We start from the raw sequence: 22,730 nt of genomic DNA, 5'->3' as shown, positions 1-22,730 counted from the left end.
AATAATAATATTTAATGTGAGTTTAACATAAAGCTAATATAAATAAAAAATATGACCATCCGTCAAACACCCTTGTGCATTCCCTTCGTGCTAACAAAACCTTCGCCTTTCTCTTCCAACTACTTCTACATGGTGCATCCCCTGTGGTTGCAGCAGAGGTAGTTGCTCTTGTTCATGCCCTGACCGATTAGATGCTTTGGGCCTGCGCCCTCTGGATTTTGGTGCCCGTGAGGGCCCCTCCAAAGACTGCTCCACCTGCACGTGTGCAGGGGCAGACTCGGCTACCTGGAGAGGGGGCAGCATTGCGAGTACTGGTTGAGAGGGAGGCAACGGGTGAGACCTGGGAGCGCTTTGAGTGGTGTCCCCACTTCCATGTCCCCTTTCACCATCATCCCTCCCCTGAGCCAGGCGCATATCATTCCTACCACTCTGCTGGACATCAGTTTGGAGGATATGTGTGAAGCCTTGTATGGCCAGCGTTAGTGTATCTGCCTGCTTGTTTAAGGTGGCAGAATGTTGTTCACCCTGAGTCCGAACGGCCGTTGTCAGGGCCTGAATAGATTCATTTGTGAGCCATGCTTGAAGCTCAATGGAGGCTAGCCTTCTCTCCATCGCAGACATTCCCACACTTACCTGTGACAGTATCTCAGAGAGTTGTTTATGTCCCTGTGACACTATCTCAGCAATGCCATCATGTCCCTGTGACAGTATCTCAGGGAGTTGCTCATATCCTTGTGACAGTATCTCAGAGATTCCCTCCTCTACCTGTTCCACCATTCCACTCATGCAGGAGTTGGATTCCTCCATCCTTTGTGCTATTGTGGAGAGTGCGCGTGGCACCTGCTCCTGCACCTCGCAAATGTGCTGCTGTCCCTCGATCATTTTCCTTTTAAAGGATGGCCCCCAGGGTTCAGCATCTGCATCCAGCTGAGCAGAGCTTGGAGGAGTGCTCCCACCGATGCAGACTCTCCACAGCTGCCCCTGCCATCAGGGTCTGCTCGTGCTCACATGTGTGTAGTAACTCACCAGGTGCCAACCCAACTAACTGAGGACTAGGACCCACCGAGGTGTGAGTATCTGCACTGGTGGATGACTCGCTCAGATGTGATGATGCACCCTCAGAGGCCGGCAGGTCCTTTGAGGAATCACCATCTGCCGTCACAGTGGTCGCTGAAGGCCCTGTAAGAGAACAGAAGGCAATATTAAGCATGATCACAGATGTGTCATGTTGCGATGAGCATACTGAGGTGCTGAAGATGGCAAGGCATGTTAACATCAATTCATATTGTGTGTGCTGAATGTTAAAGTTATGTCACCAGAAGTTTGTCAGGTGCCAGTCTTGGCGTCCCTGACAGACAGGCACTCGAGGGATCGGCTGAGCTCCAGCAACTCCTGCTCCGTGTCTGCGAGGACGACAATTTGTTGCGGCCCCCCTCTGGTCCTTGCCCTCTCCCGTGCATTCTGGGCTCTCTTCTCTTATAAGGGGAGAAAGTACAGATGCGTGAGTGAGTGATGGTGACGTGGCCAACTGATGAATGCATTGGTTTGGGTACGGCTGACCATGAAAGAGATGCATCAGAGGGTGAGTATGAGACAGAGCCATGACACTGTATGAGGATTGGGTTGAGTGGTAGTGGTGGGATGACTAATGGGGAGGAGAGGAAGTGCTGAGGAAGTGCAGGTAAGTTGAGGATGAGCCTTGAGTGGGTGTGAGGAGTGATGTGATAGAGTAATGTTGGCAGTGCAGAATGAGTTGGGGGGTGGGGGCAGTGATGTGGAAGACGGAATGTAGGAGAATCAGTAAGTGTACTCACTTTGGCTGACCTAATTAGGTCATTGAAGTGCTTCCTGAACTGGACCCAGGGGCGGGAGATGTTGCTGCTATTGGTGACCTCCTCTGCCACCTCGAGCCAGGCCTTCTTGGTGGCAGAGGCATGCCACTTCCTCCTGTCCACCGGGTAGAAAAACACCCCTCCTCCTCCTCACCTCATCCAGTAGCACCTGGAGTGAGGCGTCACTAAATCTTGGAGCAGCCTTTCACCTTTGCTGCTCTATTGTGCTGTGTGGGTGTTTGCTCCAGGAGCAGCCATTGAAGGACTACCCCTTTAAATAGAGCTCCTCCAGCTGACAGCCTGTGATGTGGGTGCGTAGTCCGCCCGCTGCACAGCTTTCGGACGGCAAACCGGAAGCCATGTTAGGTGGCTCCAATTGACTCACGATCCCGTGCAAAACGGACATTTTTTATTGGACGGGTTACCCACGCGCCCAATCAACCCCCACTGCCATCCTGCCTCCACGCTAATATCAGGGCCAATGTCACTGTCACTTGCAAAACCGGGGGACATACAACTTTAAGAACCTATGTTCTGAAGACCAGGATGTCTGTAAATGTACTTGTTTTATACAGGCCCACATCATATTTCAGAAACAAACCATTGGGAAATGCTGGGGAGGGAAAGGAATCACATATTCATTAACATATTTTTCAGACCTCAATCCTTCCTCAGCTAAGGAAAATATAGGGCAGCATGCTCCCAGAGCATTTTTGGTGCACCAAATTTGCCCCCAATTTTCTAACCCACCCCCACCCCCCGTTAATTCCCCCCACCTTGCCCAGCAATGCATATGCCACCAGTTTATCAAAGTAGAAATTCTCCCCTATAATGTTTAGATTAATTCAATGTTGAGATTGATTCAGTCCATTTGTTCTCTTCATGCTTAACATTCATTGTCCTGTCTCATGGATGTGAAACTGATGAAGAAAAAGCTGATAAATCTCCCTATAACAATTCCAACTCCATCTTCCCATTACAAATAACAAATATATATGCAATAGGGCATCAAAATGACATTCTGCCTCAGGGAGGATGAGTTTTTATTCTGTACCAATGATATTCTGTATCAGTCATTGCTTCCAGCTGGAGCAAACAGCACAGGCACTCACGACTCTTGTGGTTGGTTGAACTGATAGACAAACAGTCATTCTTTTAACAATCTAGTCTTCATATTAGAAACAAAATATTACTTGTATTAGTATATCTTTACTATAAAATACTTTGGTTTCACATCAGAAAAGTTTCATTTTGTGTCTAAGTACTAAACACGGCAAACTATAAAAGCATTATTGAACCTTAAATTGTTTGAAGGCCGTACTGTGTTCAGCTCCAAGTCCACAATTTGCTCTCAATCCTGAGAAGTCATGGAATGTATTACAACAGTACAACAGAGATAATTATCCTGCTTTTATCTTGCCTAATAAAGAGATTTTATTAGGGCATCTGGCTTTGAAAGATTCCGAGGAAATCAAAAGTTCTCACTTGAATTTACTCTTCAAACATTTTACAAGTCGTGCACTCTTAGTGCTACCCAGCTAGAATATTGGAACAGAGGAACATTATGTGCTTTGTTTTTCTTATTTGCTGAAGCACTGAATGTGTTCGTGCAGATCAGGTTAACATTTATTTAAAACTAAATTTACTTTTGTTCTCAGTCATTACAACTTTTACAAAGGCTTATGCTATCTGTACTTCTACCTCTTGTTCGCTCCTCCCTCTTCCTTTGTTTTGGTCAGTCCTAGAAAGGGCTGTCCTTACCATGCTAATTCTGAAGAAGATTCTCTCCCAAAACACTAACTTACCTTTTCTTTTTCAGATACAGATTGATTTGTACTTGCGATACTTTCTATTCTTATTTCAGGCTACCATCTTGAATGAGGTCAGTTCAAAGCCACATTCCATGCATTTTGTGGTGGAGCAGTGATGGGTTTTATGTATCTCCTTAACCAATGAAAGAAAAGGATACAGAAAGAAACAGTGAACTATGGAGAAGGAAATATGGTGAAATATAGAGTCAAATTAGAGACAGAGAGGGAAAGAAAGGGAGTAGACTGTGACAGAGAGAAAAAAGAGACAAAAAGGAAAAGTAAGAAAAAAATTAAAAAGAACAAGCAGAAGAGGACATTGTAACCCAGTTGTGTTTGGAATGGTTGTATTAGTTCTTGACAAGTTATGGGTGAATGGAGGGATAAGTTTGCGAAATGTAGAAATATTCTTGAGCCATGAAGTGTCAAACCAGCATGATCATAATGATCAGGAAGAGTGAAACTGCTTTTATAGGAACAAAGGAATTGCTAGACAAAAAAAGACCCAGATCCATCAAGTTCGCCTTCTACCATCCTGGTAATCGCAAGGTACAACGATAATGGAGTTGTTCACTAATCATAGCAATCATTCTCTATCAATTAGTCTACAACAGATCCAGACATGAGGTGAGGAAAACTAGTGGTGGAGAGCTTTGGGACCATAGGTCCAAAGTCATCTTTTTCCTCCCAAGCATGCTACACTTACTATGTCATGTCTCAAATTACTCATATACTGTATCCCAAAATATTTTCTGAAAGAAATCTATCTAATTTACATTTCTGAGTGTTGAAACAACTTTGCATCCTGAAAATTATTGCCATCCGACACTAACAGGAGTGTGGATGGCAAGACTGGCACAAAGATACTGCTAAGGTAGGTAAAAAGTTTTATTAAAAACCTCTAGGAGCAACTTACTACCTGCGGGAGTGAGGCTCCTCGCTGGCCTCCAAGGTTGAGTGGCATGCCAGGACCATAAATCACATCATTAACAAGGTCCTTATGACATGAATTGGCAGCCGTAAATGGCTGCTGAGAGATTAATCTGCATTAACAGTGTAAATCCAGCACTTTCATGACACGCAATGAACCTCAATGGGGAGGCTCACGCAGAGATTGCAATTTTTTCAGCGCGGTCGAGGCTAACAGCAGAACGACACAAATCGTCCAGCAATTTGTGGAGAATTGGAACTCATGGCGTATCTCTTCTTCACCACAAATTGCTGGATTTTTTTATGAACTAATAATAGCGAGCGCCATGAACTTGCCATTATATTTCCAGCAAATTCTGAGTAAAAGTGTTTCCTCTCTCCCACCTTGACTGATACAAGAGATCACCCTTCCATTTGGTTCCCTACCTGCTGCCCTAACCAGATGATGTGGGCGAGGTGGACAACCTTTTTTCACTTTCAGAAGCAGCCTTTGAGTTTTTATGCCCTCAAGTAAACAAATGAACACTGCGGTAAATTTTCGTCTTGACCACATGGACAATAATCGGGCAGAGCGGATTGGCTGCCTGTTATATCACCTGCCCGATTTGCATTCGATTGATTTCAGATTACTGGCCATGCGGTGAAGATGAAAATTTATCCCAGGACTTCATTCACAAAATCTCAAAGTCCTGCAAGAACTTTAAGTATAAAAAGTGAGATAAAGATATTACAGAAATAGAATATAGTTGCTTTCAATTAACTGCATACTGCCTATTTATCATCAGTACTTTTTGAGTGACTTATTCATCTGAGCAAATGCGGGCCAAATTAGAAAATTAAGAGATGGTAATAGGCACTTGAGCACATTACAATTTTTTTTTACAAAAGTGATTCATTTAACCAGTTTTTAAAATTAATTTATATTTTTATGAATTTTTTTAATCAATAATAAGTAAGACAGGTGAACATATGAAGTGACTTCATGAATTATATCATAGATATACAAGAACAGGTTCAACATACTGATAGTCAGCAAATCTTTCATAATCTATTATTCCTATCTGTTCATAGCCTAAATATGTTAGTGCTTTTCTATGGGAGAAATTATTCATAACAACTGAATGAAGATGTGTATGAATATCATTTCAGGGAGTCTAGAATAAGCTAAGCTTATTCTTCCCGACAAGGGTAATGCTTGAGGCCAGACTTACGACATGTGTATCAGACCCCATTCAATGACAAAATCATTAGATTCATTTTTTAAAAAATTTATTTCGTCTGATGTTTTGCATTTTAAGCCTATCATGGTATATTACATAGAAATTACAGCACAGAAACAGGCCTTTCAGCCTAACTGGTCTGTGCTAGTGTTTATACTCCACACTTGCCTCCTCCCACTCTACTTCACCTAACCCTATCTGCATATCCTTCTATTCCTTTCTCCCTTATGTACTTATCCAGCTTCCCCTTAAAGGCATCTATGCTATTCGCCTCAACTACTTCATGTGGTAGCAAGTTCCTCATTCTAACCACTCTCTGCGTAAAGAAGTTTCTCCTGAATTCTTTATTGGATTTATTATATAGCACATGTTATACTCCTTACATTTTCATTATGGCCTGGGTTTTCCTCTTCGAGGTGGGATTTCAGCAGGGTAATACTTCTGCCCGCCTCTCTGACGCTGGCAATCTATGATGTGGGGAACTCAGGAGGAGACTGTGTAAAATCGTCCACTTGGCATTTTTGGGGGAAGCCACTTGCAAACACTTTAGCCTTGTCTCTGGTTGGGCTTCACCGTGGTTGAGGATGGGGATGTTCATGGAGCCTCCTCCTTCTATTAGTTGCCTGGTTATCCACTACCTTCCTCAGCTGGAGGAGGCAGAGCTATAGAGCTTTGCTCTGAGCTGTTGGTTGTGGGACCACTTAGTTCTGTCTACAACCTGCTGCTTTTAGTGTTTAGTATGATGGTAGCCCGATGTTGTACCTTCACTAAGTTGGCCCCTCATTCTAAGGTACGCCTGATGCTTCTCTTGACACATCCTTCTGCTCTCCCTATTGAACCAGGGTTGATTTCCCACCTTTATGGTAATGGAGGAGTGAGGGGTGTGTTGGGCCATGAGGTTACATAATGTAGTGGTATAATATTCTACTATTCTTCTCTTCCCACATCGCCTCATGGATGCCCAGTTTTGGACTGCTAGATCTCTCCTTAGTCAGTGCCACATTACATGGAGGATGTCCTCACTGTGAAGATGAGACTTTGTTCTCACAAAGACAGGACAGTGGTAACTTCTACCAATGCTATCATGGATAGGCATGAATGTGACAGGTAGAGTGGTGAGAATAAGATCAAGCAAGTTATCCACTCATGTTTGTTCCCTCACCACTTGGTGCAGGCTTTGTCTGGCAGCTATGTCATTCAGGATTCATCCAACTCGGGCAGTGATGGTGTAACTAAGCCACTTTTATTCTACTATTGAAAATTGGTGTCTGGGCATATGGGTACAATTGTGTTGCTACTGAACTTGCAACACAGAGGTCCTGAGTTCAAATCCCACCAGCAATAAATCTAATAATTTAGAGACATTGAAGTTTTGCCACCCAGTGTACAATTTGTGTCATTGCTTCTCTCAATGCTTCCTCCAAGTAGTGTTTAATATTGAGGCATGCTGATTTGTCAGTTGAGGGGTGGGGGGGGGGGGTGGGTGGCGGACAGTCGGTGGTAATCAGTAGGCAGTTTCCTTGGCCTTGTTTGACCTTAAGCCATGAGATGTCATGGGATCTAGAGCCAATGTTGAAGTCTCCCAGGGACACCCCACTCAACTCTATACCACTCTGTCCCCACTTCTAATTGATGTATCCTGCCAATGGGACAGGACTTTTCCAAGGATGGTGATGGTGGAGTCTGGGATATTGACTGAAAGATATGATTCTGTGAGAACAACTATGTTGATTGACTAGTATGTGGGACAGCCCTCCCAACTTGAGCACTAGTCTCCTGATATTGGTGAGGAGGACTTTTGCAGAGTCAAGGGGGCTGTGATTGCCTGAGTCTTGTCCTTGCCAATAGGTCCATCTGATATTTGTGTTTTGTAGCTGTTGTTTTACTTGAATTGCCTCTGAAGTAGCTTGTAGGTTACTTCAGGGGGCATTAAAGTGAACCATGTATTGTCGGGGTGGAGATATGTACAGGCCAGACTAGGTAAAGGACAGGGTCCCTTTCCTGAAGGATATTAGTGCACCCAGTTGGGGTTTTGTACAATCCAGTATCATGTGATTACTGACATTACAACAGTGACCACATTTCAAAAGTAATTCATTGGTTGTGAAGTGCTTTGGGATGTCCTGAGGTCAATAAAGGCTCTTTTCCTCTCATGGTCATTTTTCCTGGTGCTGGCCCACAAATTACTACATTTATGGAATTCATTTGCCTTGATGGGTTTATGAACTTAGGATCTCTGGGTTGGTAGTTCAGTACCATAACTGTACCAGCATGCCCAGAGATTCATTTTCCATTGTAGAATAAGCCATCTCTTGTGGCAGTGGCTAGTGACTTAAGATGCTGATCCCACGTTATTTTTTTGGTTCAGTGCATTACCAATGCCTCTGTTTGATGTGTCGGTATGGGCCATGAAAGCTCGAGAATAATCAGGACAAGTTAGTATGTCATCTGCTCACAGTGCATTTTTCAGCCTTTTGAAAGCATTTTCTGCCTTACCTGAGCATACTACAGTACTTGATTGGGCTCCCCCTTCCGGATTTAATCAGTAAATGGTGTGGCTATGCTCAATAGTAGTTAGCCAACCTGAGGAATGCCTATACTTATTTCTTGGTGTGGGACTAACCCAATATGTGATGGAATCTACCTTCACCTGGGCCAGTTTCTGTTTTCCCTCCACCCACAGGGTGGCCCAAGTATAAAGCCTCAGATATACCAACATTACACTTTTGTGCACTTTACATTTAACCATTAGCCCTACTCTGCTCGACTAGGTTCGTAAGTTGGTGATACGGATGAAGTGCCTGGCTAAAAATGGCAACATCATCAACGTATACTTGGACGTAATCCCCAGCCTCTGTTAAAACGGAAACCGCCAGCCAATGGAATGTGGCATTTTTCATTCCGCAAAGCACAACTGTAAACTCACATAGTCCTGATGGTTGAACAAATACAGAGTGCAGCTGGAATTCTGTGCAAAGTGACACCTGCCAATGATCTTTCCTCAGGTCTAGAGTCATCAGATATTTGGCATCCCCACCTTCTCCAGGAGAGAGACTGTGAGAGACATCGGGTATGCATCAGCTTCTGTCAAATCATTTAGTTGACAATCATCTACACACAACCATGTGTTCTTATGCTACCTTGGAACCACTGGCGATGACCATTGGTTGTAGGATCACCATGTTATTCCCAGATCAACATCTCCTGTAGCCATATGTCCCCTTATACAGTGTGGCACAGGGAATGCCTGTTGGCATACTGATTTTGAAGTGCAGGTTTATATTTCTGTGGTCATTAATCACCTAGGCATTTAGAGAGCTCAGTAGCTCCCCAAAGCAAAACAAAATGGAATTATGCAGGTAAAAAAATGGACAGAAATTGTCCATGCGGTAAGCACCTTTAAATGGATCACTTCTATTGGGCAGATCTGCTCCTGACAAGTCTATGCCTTTTTATTCTGCTCCGAAGTTAAACTGATGGTAATGATGTCCACCGGGGATGGTAATGATGGGAATTCCGAAGCCTTACACCATCTATCTCATTGGCATGTGCGCACTGGTGAAGGGGCAGGCAGAGGGAACACGTTCTCCCACCTGGACTAGAAATTTTAGAGGAATGAAAACAGGGTGCAAAACTGGTGGAAATGGGACCTGCCCTAAAATCCTACCCTCAAAATTGAGATGCACCCACACTACACCCCTACCTTGGTGCTATGCTGATCTAGAGATCAGTTCAGGACATGTAGAAACCCTTCTCCCTTTGCCACTTACATTACCTTTATCCCAGTTTATCTTTGGATAATTAAAGTCACCCATTGTATGACCTTGTTGGTCTTGTATTTTTCTCTAATTTGTCTATATATCTATTCCTTTACCCCTTTTCCACCATTCAGCAATCTATAATATACTCACAATAGAGGAACAATTCCCTTTTTATTCCTTAGCTATAGTGCTGAAATGGAATCTTGAATTAACACTGCCATCCTTTCTCCCTTTTTTATCCCTCCTAAATATTTTGTGACCAAGGATATTCAGCTTCCAGCCCTGACCTATCCTAAGCTACATTTCTGGTAATGCTATTAGAACAAGTCCTCCCATAACAATTTGTGCCTCTGGTTCATCAATTTAATTGACAATACTTTGCACATTTCCATGTACAATGCAAATCTGCCTCTGTGTATTTGGCAATCTTATTCATTCTCCTCTGTTGTTTAGAACTTTTCTGTTTATCTTCTTGCACCCCTTGTCCCTTTTGCTCTCCATTCTGCTTCCTGATCTTGTTTTTTTTTGCCTTTCTCCTGCCAGATTAGATTAAACCCTCCAACAACACTAACCACCATCCCAGCAAGGACATCGGTCCCAGCCTTGTTCAGGTGAAGCTTACCCATCCTGTACAGGGCACTCCTGCCCCAGAACTAGTCCTAATCTGAACCCTTTCCTCCCACACCATCTCTCCAGCCACATATTTAACTCCCTTATCTTACTGTACTGACTGCTGTATCACACTAGAAATAATCCTGAGATTACTACCCTTGAGCTCCTGCTCTTTAATCTATGTCCTAATTGCTGAAACTCCCTTTGCAGAAACTCAGTTCTATTGCTTCCCATATCATTGGTCGCATTCAGCTGAAGAAAATCAGCACAAGAGGAAAATACTGTGGATGCTGGAAAGCTGAAATAAAAACAGAAAATGCTGGAAACACTCAGCAGGTCAGGCAGCATCTGTGGAGAAAGAAACAGAGTTAATGTTTCAGGTCAATGACCTTTCATCAGAACTAAAAGAATCAGAGGAAAATCAGATAGTTGAAATCTACATCTCACGGAACTGTTTTCTTTCTAAATTCTTGCAGTAGAGCTGTGCATTCCTCTGCCACCTCTTTACCCCCTTGCAACAGCATAAAAAAAAGATAGAATGACAAATATGTTGACAAATGAAGACGCAGGAGAAAAGAAAAACCGCAGGTCGAAAAATAGTCAATACAGCCTGGTAATCCCTAAACAACTGAAGAACAACATCTGATCCCAGAGACTGTCAAAGACTGTGGTATCTTCTGACACATAACATATTATTCACAGTTGTGTCAGCAGATTTTGTATAAATTCTTCTCCACTTCTGTATTCTGTACTGCTCCTACTGGCACTATTACAAATATTGATAGCTCAAAGTTCCCTGCGCAAACCTACCAGCACTTTTCAGTTCAGAGAACTAAATGACCATTAAGAGAGGCATTTATTTCAAGGTCTTTTGAAGGTACTTTTAAGTTTACACTGTTCTTTAATCTTCATTATCTGGCAATGATGAATGTCCCGCAGGTCAGAAAATGATAACCAGAACCAAATGTCCATTCATATTTCTTAATATGTATCTTTTCTGAATTTACAAGAAGGTGACAATATGGTACATATGTGGATGGAGAAACTACAGGACAAATTTTAACACAATTAGAATTATAGGTACCGTTAGACCTCTTGCAATTTTGTTTAGTTTTTAGCAAGTGTGCGAGGCATGTGTAATGGACATAACTAGATAATCCTGCCAACTACATCATGCAAAATATTAAGATTAAATAGTTATTTTGTGTTTCCCTACTGCTTTTCCTAGATTTCCATGGAATAAAAGATAGATGGAATCATTGAGATTATTTACAATGGCTAATGGTAGTCTTGCAGGTGATTTTCATTTCACACAATGCCTTGTATAACAAGACATGTCTGTCAAAACAAATTCTAAATTCTGGTGTCTGCAGGTCTCTTCTATATAGATGCTTTTGCTTACGTTTTGAGGCTCCCAACAAGTTGATTCTGCAGCACAGAACTTAAATATCCCAATTTCAGTTGAGGATAACTAAATGGATATCATAAGGAATAGCAGCAAAAGCAATTTAAATAAATTTTTGTTTAATGACAACAACATCTTGCATTTATATAGCGTCTTAAACATAGAAAATGACTCAAAGAGCTTCACAGGAGCGTTATCAAATAACACCGAGCCACATAAGGAGATATTAGGATAAGTGGCCATAAGCATGATCAAAGAGGTAGGTTTTAAGGAGCATCTTAAAGGAGGAGAGAGAGGTAGAGAGGCGGAGAGGTTTAGGGAGAGAATTCCAGAGCATAGGGCCTAGGCAGCTGAAGGCACGGCCGCCAATGGTGGAGTGATGAAAATCGGGGATGCGCAAGAGGCCAGAATTGGAGGAGTGCAGCGATCTCGGAGGGTTGTAGGGCTGGAGGAGGTTACAGAGATAGGGAGGAGCAAAGCCATGGAGGCATTTGAAAACAAGGATGAGAATTTTAAAATCGTGGCGTTACCAATGGAGGTCAGCATGCACAGTGGTTATGAGTGAATGGGACTTGGTGTGAGTAAGGATACGGGCAGCAGAGTTTTGGATGAGCTCTTTATGGAGGATGCAAGGTGGGAGACAGATTCTTTAATGGATAAGCTGAAGAGAAATATTACTGGAAATGGAATACATGTTGAATGAATTCTTCACGTGTCTTCCCGAAGGAAGACTGCAGACAAATTCAAAATTGAATCAAATTGGCTTGGGAATATAGAGGTCAGTGAAGCATCAGTTGTGAAGAAACTCAAATAGATAAATGCTCACAGGACATGTTCACTACATGAGGTGTATCTTAGAATCCTGAAGGAAATGAAGAGGAAATAGATAGGGTTCTGGTCAATATGTTAAGGTATTTTATACATACAGTGGTCTGAAATTCCTGGAGCGGAAGAGGTCAAAGCACACACATTGGAATTCAGGGCCAGAGGCTTTACTTGAGGACTGAAGGACAATGAATGTCATTACAGTATTCACAGAAAGATTGAAACATGAATTAAGAAATTATAGACCAGTTAGTCTAACATTAATAATGCTTGCTTAATGATTGAGAGCATTTGTAAGGTACTAATGAAGTTCATCTACACAATAATGGAGTAGTCAGTGTGATTTTGAAGACAATAGGGTGGATTTTCCTGGGTTAAATCACCAAATAGCACCTGAGAAACAGGTGCTACACAAAGGAAATTTGGGAACTTATGTCTTTACCCTATTCAATGCCTGAATAGCACTGCACTTGAATTTCTTTTATAGCTTTGCTGGTGGCTGCACCTGACTGGACATGAAAAGAGCAAAGCAATGCTAATGAATGTCAGTTGGCTCTGCACACAGATTGCCAGTAATAGCATTAGGTGCAGATCAGGGCAGGCTACCCCCATAAAAACCTTGTGCTACTGCTTCCAGAGCTGCCGTTTAGTTGCTCGCTGTATTAAGGGACAGGTTGATATTGTTAGAGAGTCTTTATTTTTGACTTTTTGACCTAAAAATTGTTTTACTGGTCCAGTGCTTGTTGCAAATGCTGTTAGTCTTTTATACATGTGATGGAGACGATGTTTAGTACTGTTCCACCCCTTCTCTCTTTTGCGATATAGCTTATTTGGATACAAGCAATGAGAAACAACCACAAGCTCCCATGGCAGTTGCTGAAGTCATTCACCTAGCCATCTCATGAGTTGCTAACAATCACTGAGCAATAATCCCCTCCTCCCTCTGACTATGCCACTATTCCATCCCACAGGGAATCAAAAGAGAAGCCAAACAATCAACCCCTCCTTGTATTCCTGCACCATCATTCTTCATTCTCAGACTTGTTTTCCTTGTTCCTCCACCTACCGCTTGGATGAGACTCTATGTGATGCCATCTGCAGTCAAATAGTCTGCATCACTCATTGTCCAGGCTTTCACATGATTAGTGGCTACTCGGGTAACGCACTCGGGGGGACCTATGGAACTACACTCCAGCAAGGGATCAATGCTTTCAATACAGGAAAGAAGGGAAGAAGAGAAAATTGGCGATAATAAAAATAGCCGATAAGCACTATTTAGTAGATCTGACTTAGTTGAATTTTTCAAAAAGCACTTGAAGTTAAGCATGTGAGTCTTTTAAAGAAAACTTCAAGTCATTAATTAATTGTAAATTAGCTGGATTGAAAGTTAGCCTGGCAATAAAAGCAGAAGGTGATGATGAATGGAAAAAGTTCTGTCTGAGATGCACTGACAAGTACAATCCCTCCTGTTGCGCCTTACTGTTTATACTATTCATAACAATGCAGAGGAAGCAAGAGGAAGCTATTAATATAAAAATTATTGTTGATATGAACATATGTCTGGTGCAAAATTGATACTATACAAATTGATCTGGAGAAGTTAAGCAGATGGAGTAAGAACAGCAGATGGATATTAATGTGGATGAATGAAAGCAATGAACGTTGATGCAGGAAATATGAAATATGAATGGGATCCTAATTTGTAAGCATCAACTGACTCAAAAACATGTACACCCGTGCAAGGACCAGCTCACTAACTAAACCAACATATCCACATACCTCCCAGATGTGAATACAAATTAGTGTGAAGGAAGAAATTAAAGGTTGGAATAGAGGAATCAGCCCTATTCAGGGCAAACAGTAATTTTTGCTAGGTATTCCATCTCGCCATCACAGAAAGACTAATAATCAAATCCTGCATTTTGAGGCCCTTTAATTATAGGGTAAATTAATTAATCCCACACTTCCCGCAGACAGCCATTGCTCAAAGGGACAGTGGGTCAGAGAATTAGTGTTACAGTGTTGTAGTCCTATTTACAACCTGTACACGCCTCACGCACATTTCTCCACAGGGAATACAGGATTGCTGAATTTACTCTTATAAGTCAAAATAAATTATTGGTGAGACCACATTTATAATATTGTGTGCAGTTTTGAGGACCATAGTTTGAGAGAGGTAAAGATGCACTTCAGGGAGTATGGAGAAAATTGTGGCCTATGCACTCTGCGATTCAATCCTGCCACTTTAGTGCTTGGAATGGAAAATATTTCCTACATTTACCTGTTCACCTGTTATGGCTATTCCACAGCATGCCTTGTATATGGTTTGCTCATAAACCATGAAACCATAGGAGATGCCTTCTCCATAACTAAAAATAGCAATAAAATACCCATTGTTATATGCATATTTCAACAACCAGTGAGTCCATATCAAACTGTTCCCTATAGGACTGTTTTACAAGCTTGTTACACATCAAAGCCTAGGTTTTTGATAAGCGCATTAAAATTAGGTGGTTATGATGTGGTAACTTCATCTGTAGCAAGATCTGTCATTTCCATCTCTTTTTCACTCAGCAGTAATCACGCTCATACAAAAGGATGTCCAGGGTTGCTACGGGCAGTTGAAGAGGTAGAAGCAAATATAAAGAGCCAAGCACAGATCATTTAAAGCTTTACAAAATCCCTTATTTCTCCACTGAATTTGGATTTTTTGTTTGTTTTTTTCTCTGTCAACCACTTTTCCATCTGCCTTATCTGCCATTTCTTGTGGGGCTGCCAGTCATCTCCCACTACAGCCATAGCACATATCTTTCTTTCCTAGAAGAAGAAGAAGGAGAAGAAGGGGTACAATGGATGGAGGCCAGGGTGGCATGACAACCCTGGAGATGCAGGTCACCAACCCACTGGTACCCCTACATCAGAGTATACAGGCACAGGGACTTCCAAACCTTGCTAGCAACAATGTCTGCACACACAACTTTAATGCATTCCAGACCCGTACAGTGTGTGCTTCTTGCCACTGTGCTTCCTTTGCAGCCTCTTTAGAAAAGGAAAAGAAATAGAAAGGTTAGAATGGATCTCTCAAGAGCAAAATTCACGTCACTTTTAGTAGGAGTGACTTGAGAGTTGCAAGATATAGTCTGCTGCCAGGTAATGTAGGGTACAGTGGGATGAGAAGGGAGAGAAGCAGAAGTTCAGCATAAACCAACAGTTGGCACTTGCTCTGCTACTTCCCCTTCCCTGACTCCCTCTAAGGCCTCCCTCCTCAGGATCTGAAGAGCTTCCTTATCATGAGAGGATCGAGATTCTGGTATCTATCACCTGTTGACAATGGGGTAGAAGTTGCTTGGAGCAGTGAACAAACACTGCTTGCCGCTCCATAGATTTATACTAACCCACTTACTTACCGCAGTCTTTTTGTCAGCCATTTCCTCTAATCGGAAGTAGGGAAGAGCCCAGCTTTAGCTCCAGCAAAGCTGGAGGATCGATTTTTCCCCTCGACCAATCAGATCGCACCATTTTTGACACGCTGCGTTCATTGTCTCTGCAGGCTTGAATTGTTAAACCAGGAAGTAAAAGATACAACATTAAAATCAATGTAAAAACAGTCATGGACAGTGAAAAAGAAAGGATAAGAAATAATTAAATTAAATAAAAGAGACAGAAGGGAAAAGTAAATAGTTATAATTTTTTTTAAAAAATTTAATAACCAAAAACTATTAAAATAAGGACTATTAAAAGTTAAGTTTTAGTTGTTTGGCAATTGTTAAGACTTACTGCACTGTTAAAACTTAGTTTGGACCTGGTATTTTTAAACGTGCCTGTTTTGTGGCGTAATTAGTTTCCAGCTGGGCAGATAAGCAAGTTTGCACTAATTTCTCTGATTGCAGCCGGCGAAAAACCTTTAATTCGAAGCTATAACCGGCGAACGTGTACGAGCAAGTTCTGGATTTCCACTGAGCACGTGTGAATGCCGGAACTTGTTTCTCCATTTCGCCACTAACAGAGAGCGCTGTTGAGTGCTCCATTATTTCAGGAGCGATTTCTGCCCATTGTCTTTCTGCTGATATAGGCTGACATATTTCTGAAATGGAATGAAAAGAAGTAAGAATGACCATTATTTGCCATGAGAAACAGCAAAACCCAGATGTCAGCAAACAGACCATAATGCAGGTGATGTCAGGTGCATGCAAGAAGTAATTTCACACCGTATGCAGCTTTTGTTGAGGTTAATGTGTGTAAGGCCATGAATGAAAGGATACTTCTAGGTGAAGGCTGGGGGTTCAAAGGGCAGCCAAAAAGTGCTGTGATCCCTTTAAACTATAGCAGACTTATACATCCTGCAGCAGCGTGCTATTTCCCATGCCCCCAGCTGCACTAATATCACATTCATGCCTATCTTCTTATCACCAGTTCTTGCTGTGCTGTCAGCTATTTATATATATATCTGCATCTCAGCTGCATGTTGCAGGGATATCCTTATATGTATTATGCAGTTAATGTGTATTGATCTTGGCCTTCTTTTTCATGATGTACCACTTTACAACATAAAGACATCTCAACTGCTCTAAGTATAGGTAATTCCATGGAGAGGATATGAGTGATAATAATTATGCAGAGATTAGTGGCAGGTGCTGATTTCTTTCCTTTTCTCAAAGAAGATAGTGCAGATAAATCATGCTGAGAGCTCACCTCCATTATGATAATTAGGCTGACCCCAGAAACTGTGGCAGGATCAGCCTGTTTCTCAGCAGGTGGACACAAGTCACAATCTACTGTTTTTCTGCTCAAGTTTTAGCCTGAGCAGAAACTCTATGTTGATGTTTTAAATTATTAGAGCAAAGATCCCTGCATTTTATCAACTTAATTTGAACTGCAAAATGTGCCTTGGGAGCAAACTCTAGAGTGCAATATTGTTTAAAATATATAGAAGTATATGGAATTCTTACCTTTTTCCACGTTTTTCTTTCTGCTAGTAAGGGTGTTGTGGGGGCAAAGGCAGACACTTGACCTCTGCGCTTATATCAGGGTGGAGGTGACATTGCACTACATGGCATTGCAGGAGTGATATTGAGATTTATTTACCAATTGTTAAAAGAGACTATCAAAGCTTCAGTTACCAATAAAATAAAGGATAAATTGATATCAATGGGCATGCTGTTTTTTCCATTGAGAATGTTTTTACTTAAGTCTAATTTAGCTCATTGTATCCTTGGCAATTAACACTACCTCATGCACAATGATGTGGTCTTCCACTTTCCTCAAATTGAGCAAATTTCATGCCAGATGAAAGCTAGTGTTGTAGCCATGGAGAGAATCAGTATTATGTAGAAAGGCAATTGAGGAAGCATAGAGTTATACAGCACGGATAGAGGCCCTCCGGCCCATCGTGTCATGTCCTTGAACTGCTCAAGGAGGCTTTGTTCTTTCTGTCTTCAGCATGAATAAAGGACTAGGTAGAACAACATGAGGAAAAAAGGCAGTCAGCAAACACTGGAGGTCTCATCTATACCCCACGCAGCAGTATACATAAGACAAAGTTAGAACTCACAGAGGAGCTCTGTCTAAGGAAGCTGTGGCTCACTAAAGTAGCTATCACAGAGATATGTATTTTAATTTGGCCATATTTAAAAGCAGAGTGCTCCATCAGCATCAGTCCCCCAGCGCAATTTGAAGGCCATCGTGGTCTTAAACATATTAGCAATAGGGACATTCTAGGCCATTGCAGGAAACATGTCCAAGATAAGCAATTTGATGCCCACTGCTCTAGCACACAGGTGACAGATGCTGTTTCACCACAGTGAGACATACATTAACTTCAGTGTGGAGCAGAAACACCAGATGGAGCAGCAAATGCATTTCTTTGGAAATTACAATTTCCCAGGGTACAGGATTACACTAACTGCACCCACAAAACACTTTGAGCTCATGCCCATAATGGCCTACCCTATATTAATCATTAGGATACAGCTCCATCAATGTATCCAGCAATCTATAACCATAGAATGAAGATCATTCATGTAAATACATGCTTCCCAGGCACTGTGTATGATTTGTCCATCCTCCACAGCTCAAGTGTGCCAGAGAAGACAAATTGAAAGGTTGGCTTATCTTTCAAATGTTGTGAGTATCAGGCATGGTGTTGACCCTCTCTGCTATCTTCTTCTATGCCTGGAATACCCTCTGTTTGTTTTTAGCATGCTCTTTGGTCCCCTAGAAGCTAATTCAGTGCTTTCACATACCACCCATAAGAGCCTGTAAGATTTTGCCAAATAACGTTGTCTTCCTTTGCTGCCTTCTTTGCTCCATTCTATTTTATTTTACTTAATCACAGGTGGAACAAAAAATACACGTCTTATATCGTAAAACAAGTCATTAACAAATGATTGTGCAGCAATATTGCAGGATCTTTATGATGCCTCACCTATTGAGCTTATGTTACATTCTATCCTATCTTGCAAAAAGCACTATGCTAAAAATTGGCTGTTCTCAAATGCATGACAAAAGTGAGTGTAAAAAGAGTTAACACTTAATTTGCACATTTTCAGCATGAAAAAAATCTTGTTGACCCAATTTTGAATGAGAGGAAATGAACTCAACAAATCCTTTTCCACCTTTTCTAATTGATATCCTATCATTATATACATATCATGCTTCAATATGCATAATCTTATATTCAGCTCCATTAAAATCTATCTGCCATTCCTTAGTCCTCCCAATTAATGAGCCGACATCACTTTGAATGCTACCAATCTTTCACATAATTTGATGTCATCTGCAAATTTTATAAATTACAAGAGCCTCCTCCATATATTCATAAAGACTGAACAGCAGAGACCCAGAAGAGATCCCTGCACAAATCCATTAGTTGTTGTCTTCATCCAGATTTGTTTCTATTTATCAACAACTATACTTTTTTTTATTGCAAAGACAGTTTTTAATACAATTGGCTAATTTGCCAGCACTTCCACAAATCACAATCTTATTCATAAATCTCATATGTGGAACCTTATCAAATGTCTTCTGAAAATGCAACTAGATTATGTTTTCTGGATAATGCACTTCAATAACTTTATTACCTCATCTTAACCAATTCTTTCTAAATCCATGATGACTATTCCTTATGGTCTGTTGTGCTCTTTTGATGAGCATTGATAACATCTTGTAAAATGCTTTCCAGTACTTTCCACACTGATGATGTTAGGTCAACTACCATATGAATCCCAGGTGTGAATATTAGAATAACATCTGATTTTCCTTAGTCAACAGGACTAGCTCCTGTACTTATTCCGAAGAACAATGACCAAAGTATCCATTTTACAAGTTTCGGATCTGTTTTAGATTCTACAGTGTATACAATCTGGTCCAGTGTCTTTATAGCACACACATTACTAAAATAAAATTAAACCCCAATTTTCTACTTTTATTTCACGTTCCACCTCACACTCTTCGTCGCAGTTCCAAAGTTTGCTCATCTAAAGTTTTGTTATTTTTGGTTTTGACCTTAATTATGTATCAAACCGTGATCATTGGATCCAAGTGTTACTGACCAGGTCAGGCTACACTTGTTGCATAAGTAGACTATCTACCGGGCCCTGGGGAGTTATGGAAAGTAAATCATTTGTATTGGGGCAACGTGCACCACTTTGAATAATACTGGAATATTTTTGAAAAACCACCGATCCTTGACATGTATCCTCTACATATTGGTTACCAGTTAGATTACAAATTTGATAAACTATCAAAAATGCATGTAGCTGCAGTCCCAGGAGTCAAATCCGTCTTTCTGCTTTCATGACTACGATATACTCCGCAGATATTATCAATTGTCGCCTAGTTAAAACATGACATAGATCAGCAGGTTACTATTTACTGAGTGATGACTGAACCATGTATTTGCTTATGACAGTGAGTCTCCACATGATAGAAGTAAATTGCCGATCAGGTTGAAATTTGGTATCCCTCTCATATTTTGGTATCTGGTACAGATTGTGGGACTTGACAGAATAGAAGTGACACTTATTAAAACCCAAACCAGCAGTGTAAAGTACAACCCTGCTTTCAATTTTCATTGGGGTCGTTAATTATTGCAAAGTGAACTTGTTCTCCAAATGAAAGCGCAACAAAGCCTTGAAATGTGCCACATTGGACTACTCTGCAAACCTAAGTTACAATGCCTGGCAAACAATATTTAAACAAGCATTTGGAGACAACACGAATTCATTTTTAAACCAGGAAGGTATCAAACCCTTGCAAACTTATAGCAAGATGAAAACAAACGCAGAATTTTAAAAACACTTTCTAATTGGTGATATTTTCAGAACTTAATTTCCAATTCCACCAATTCAAAAAATTCTTAGGAGTGCTTTTTAAACAAATATAGTAAATTGATTTTATAAAGCTGCGCACCTCTACTTTCTACTTGATTTCAAGTAAGTTTCATTTAATTTAAAATTAACCATCTTGGAGATTTCTGCATAGTAGGACAAAATATTTCGCAGAGAGCGGGGAGGAAAATAAAATTTGTAACAAATCTAAAAATATAATTCATAACAAAATAATTAGAAAAGGTTGATTTCAACGCGAACCTCTAAAATAGGAAATAATTAATGGGTTTTTAATGATTTACAGGTTGACAAAATCTAATTCCGCAGTTAAATTCCCCCGTCAATTCATCCATGTTTGCCTGTGATGTACAGCGAACAGATGTTTTCGTTTATTTAATGGAGAGAAGTGCAAATTAATTCAATGATTGACAGTAGAAGCCAAGGTGATCTGGTTCAATTTATGGTTAGTGATCAGATATAACCAGCGCAGAACTCACCCCTGTTTCAAAGTAGTGTGTGGTTTTTTTTGTTAAAAAAAGCATAACCTTGATCTTGTTTGGTGATTATTTCAGCAGGCTCGTTTTGTTGGCGATCTCCACAAACAGTAGCTGAGATCTGCTGTATTTTTGACTACCCCAATTCTGTCTTCCCTTCTTATAAACCCGGAGGCTGAGTCCAATGCGGCTGAAGCCGAATGTCTGATTTGTTCTGCGCCTGTGTGTAACCTGTGTGTTAACTGCCGCCAACACGATCCCAGTGTGAATAATACCAAACCAGAGCCCCAGATCGCCGAGCGGGCTCGCTCCTGAAAGCCAGGGCTACACCACGGCGGCTCTCATCTGCAGTCTTCACTCTGACATTATTTGAAGAGACTTGCTGACTGTGGAGATGAAGGAGAAGATTTCTTCCCCACTTTGGCTGCCTCTCCAGGAACCTCGTTCTTCAACTCCCTCTCTGCCTGTGTAAGATTTTTTTTTGGCGGGGAGGGGGATTTCCCTGTTATCTATCCTGGTGTTTCTATGGATTGGATAGGATGTGATGGGCGCTGTCGATGAAAGGAGAGGCTAAGTGCTGAGATCTTTCCCATATTAACACCCAGACCAACACACTGCTGGATGATCGGCGCTGCTCTGCGAGATCTTTCATACTCGTGCGGTGCAGCTTCCCTCCTTTGAACTGCTGCCGAAATCCTTCCTAAGGAGGTGAAGAAGGCAATATATATGTATATTTATATATATTTATGTTTTTATATATGTGTGTATATATACATAAATATAATATATTTATTAAGAGAGGGAACGCCATTCGCCATTGAAAGACATTGTTCGGGACCCCTCAATAAGAGAAAGAAGGGGCGAAAGGAATGCACTGATCTCGGCTCAGCTCAGTCCCTGGACCACATCACAGCACCTTAGGACGTTTTGTAAGAGCCCCTTTGATCGAGGTAGACAGCGAGCCAGCAACAGCTCCAATGCCAGGCTTCTGATCCCCCGTCTCCATCGGTCGAGCTGTGTTTGTGTTTTTTTTATCCTACAGGATGGATCCAACCCTCAGGACCTACCGATCTGGGCTATTCGCTTCGGTCTTTTGCCGTCCTCTGGGCCGGCTTGGGATGCTGTTGTTGCTGTGGAGCTGGGGATGGGGTCCCGACTCGGCTCTGGGACTCAAGAATACCGCCACCAGGCTGGATGCCGACTCGAAGCTGCCCATCATGGGGCTGATGCCCATCAACAAGGCGCTGGCGGTGGAGAGCATCTCAGAGGGCATCTTACCCGCCGTCCAACTAGCCACAGAACACGTCCACAACAAATTCTTACCAAACACCAGCAAACTGGTCCTGGAGTGGTACGACTCCGAGGTATTTGGCATGGTTATGTTATTCGTGGAGCTGTTATTTTATCGCTACCTGGTTTTCCCAATCTGTTTACAAATGAACACGTAGATGATTCCAAATTGCTTATGATGTGTTGCCTCTTTTAAAAATATATATATTTCCCCATAATATTACTA

The 22,730-nt window shown here is 41.5% G+C and overlaps 1 protein-coding gene and 1 pseudogene across 1 annotated transcript in view; one reads left to right on the top strand and one right to left on the bottom strand.

Annotated features, from left to right (window-relative positions):
- LOC137332309 (golgin subfamily A member 4-like) overlaps positions 1–22,430 on the bottom strand; it is a 54,887-nt pseudogene extending 32,457 nt beyond the window's left edge.
- The window catches only part of gabbr2 (gamma-aminobutyric acid (GABA) B receptor, 2), a 971,826-nt gene continuing 971,487 nt past the window's right edge, over positions 22,392–22,730 (top strand). Inside the window, 1 exon segment of the mRNA XM_068004534.1 lies at positions 22,392–22,518. Coding sequence (XP_067860635.1) covers positions 22,432–22,518 — 87 coding nt within the window. The 5' untranslated portion in view covers positions 22,392–22,431.

The sequence above is a fragment of the Heptranchias perlo genome, chromosome 2 (genome assembly GCF_035084215.1).
Source record: "Heptranchias perlo isolate sHepPer1 chromosome 2, sHepPer1.hap1, whole genome shotgun sequence".
NCBI lineage: Eukaryota > Metazoa > Chordata > Chondrichthyes > Hexanchiformes > Hexanchidae > Heptranchias > Heptranchias perlo.
Note: the sequence above shows the minus strand (reverse complement) of the source record. Positions and strands in the feature narration are given on the sequence as shown.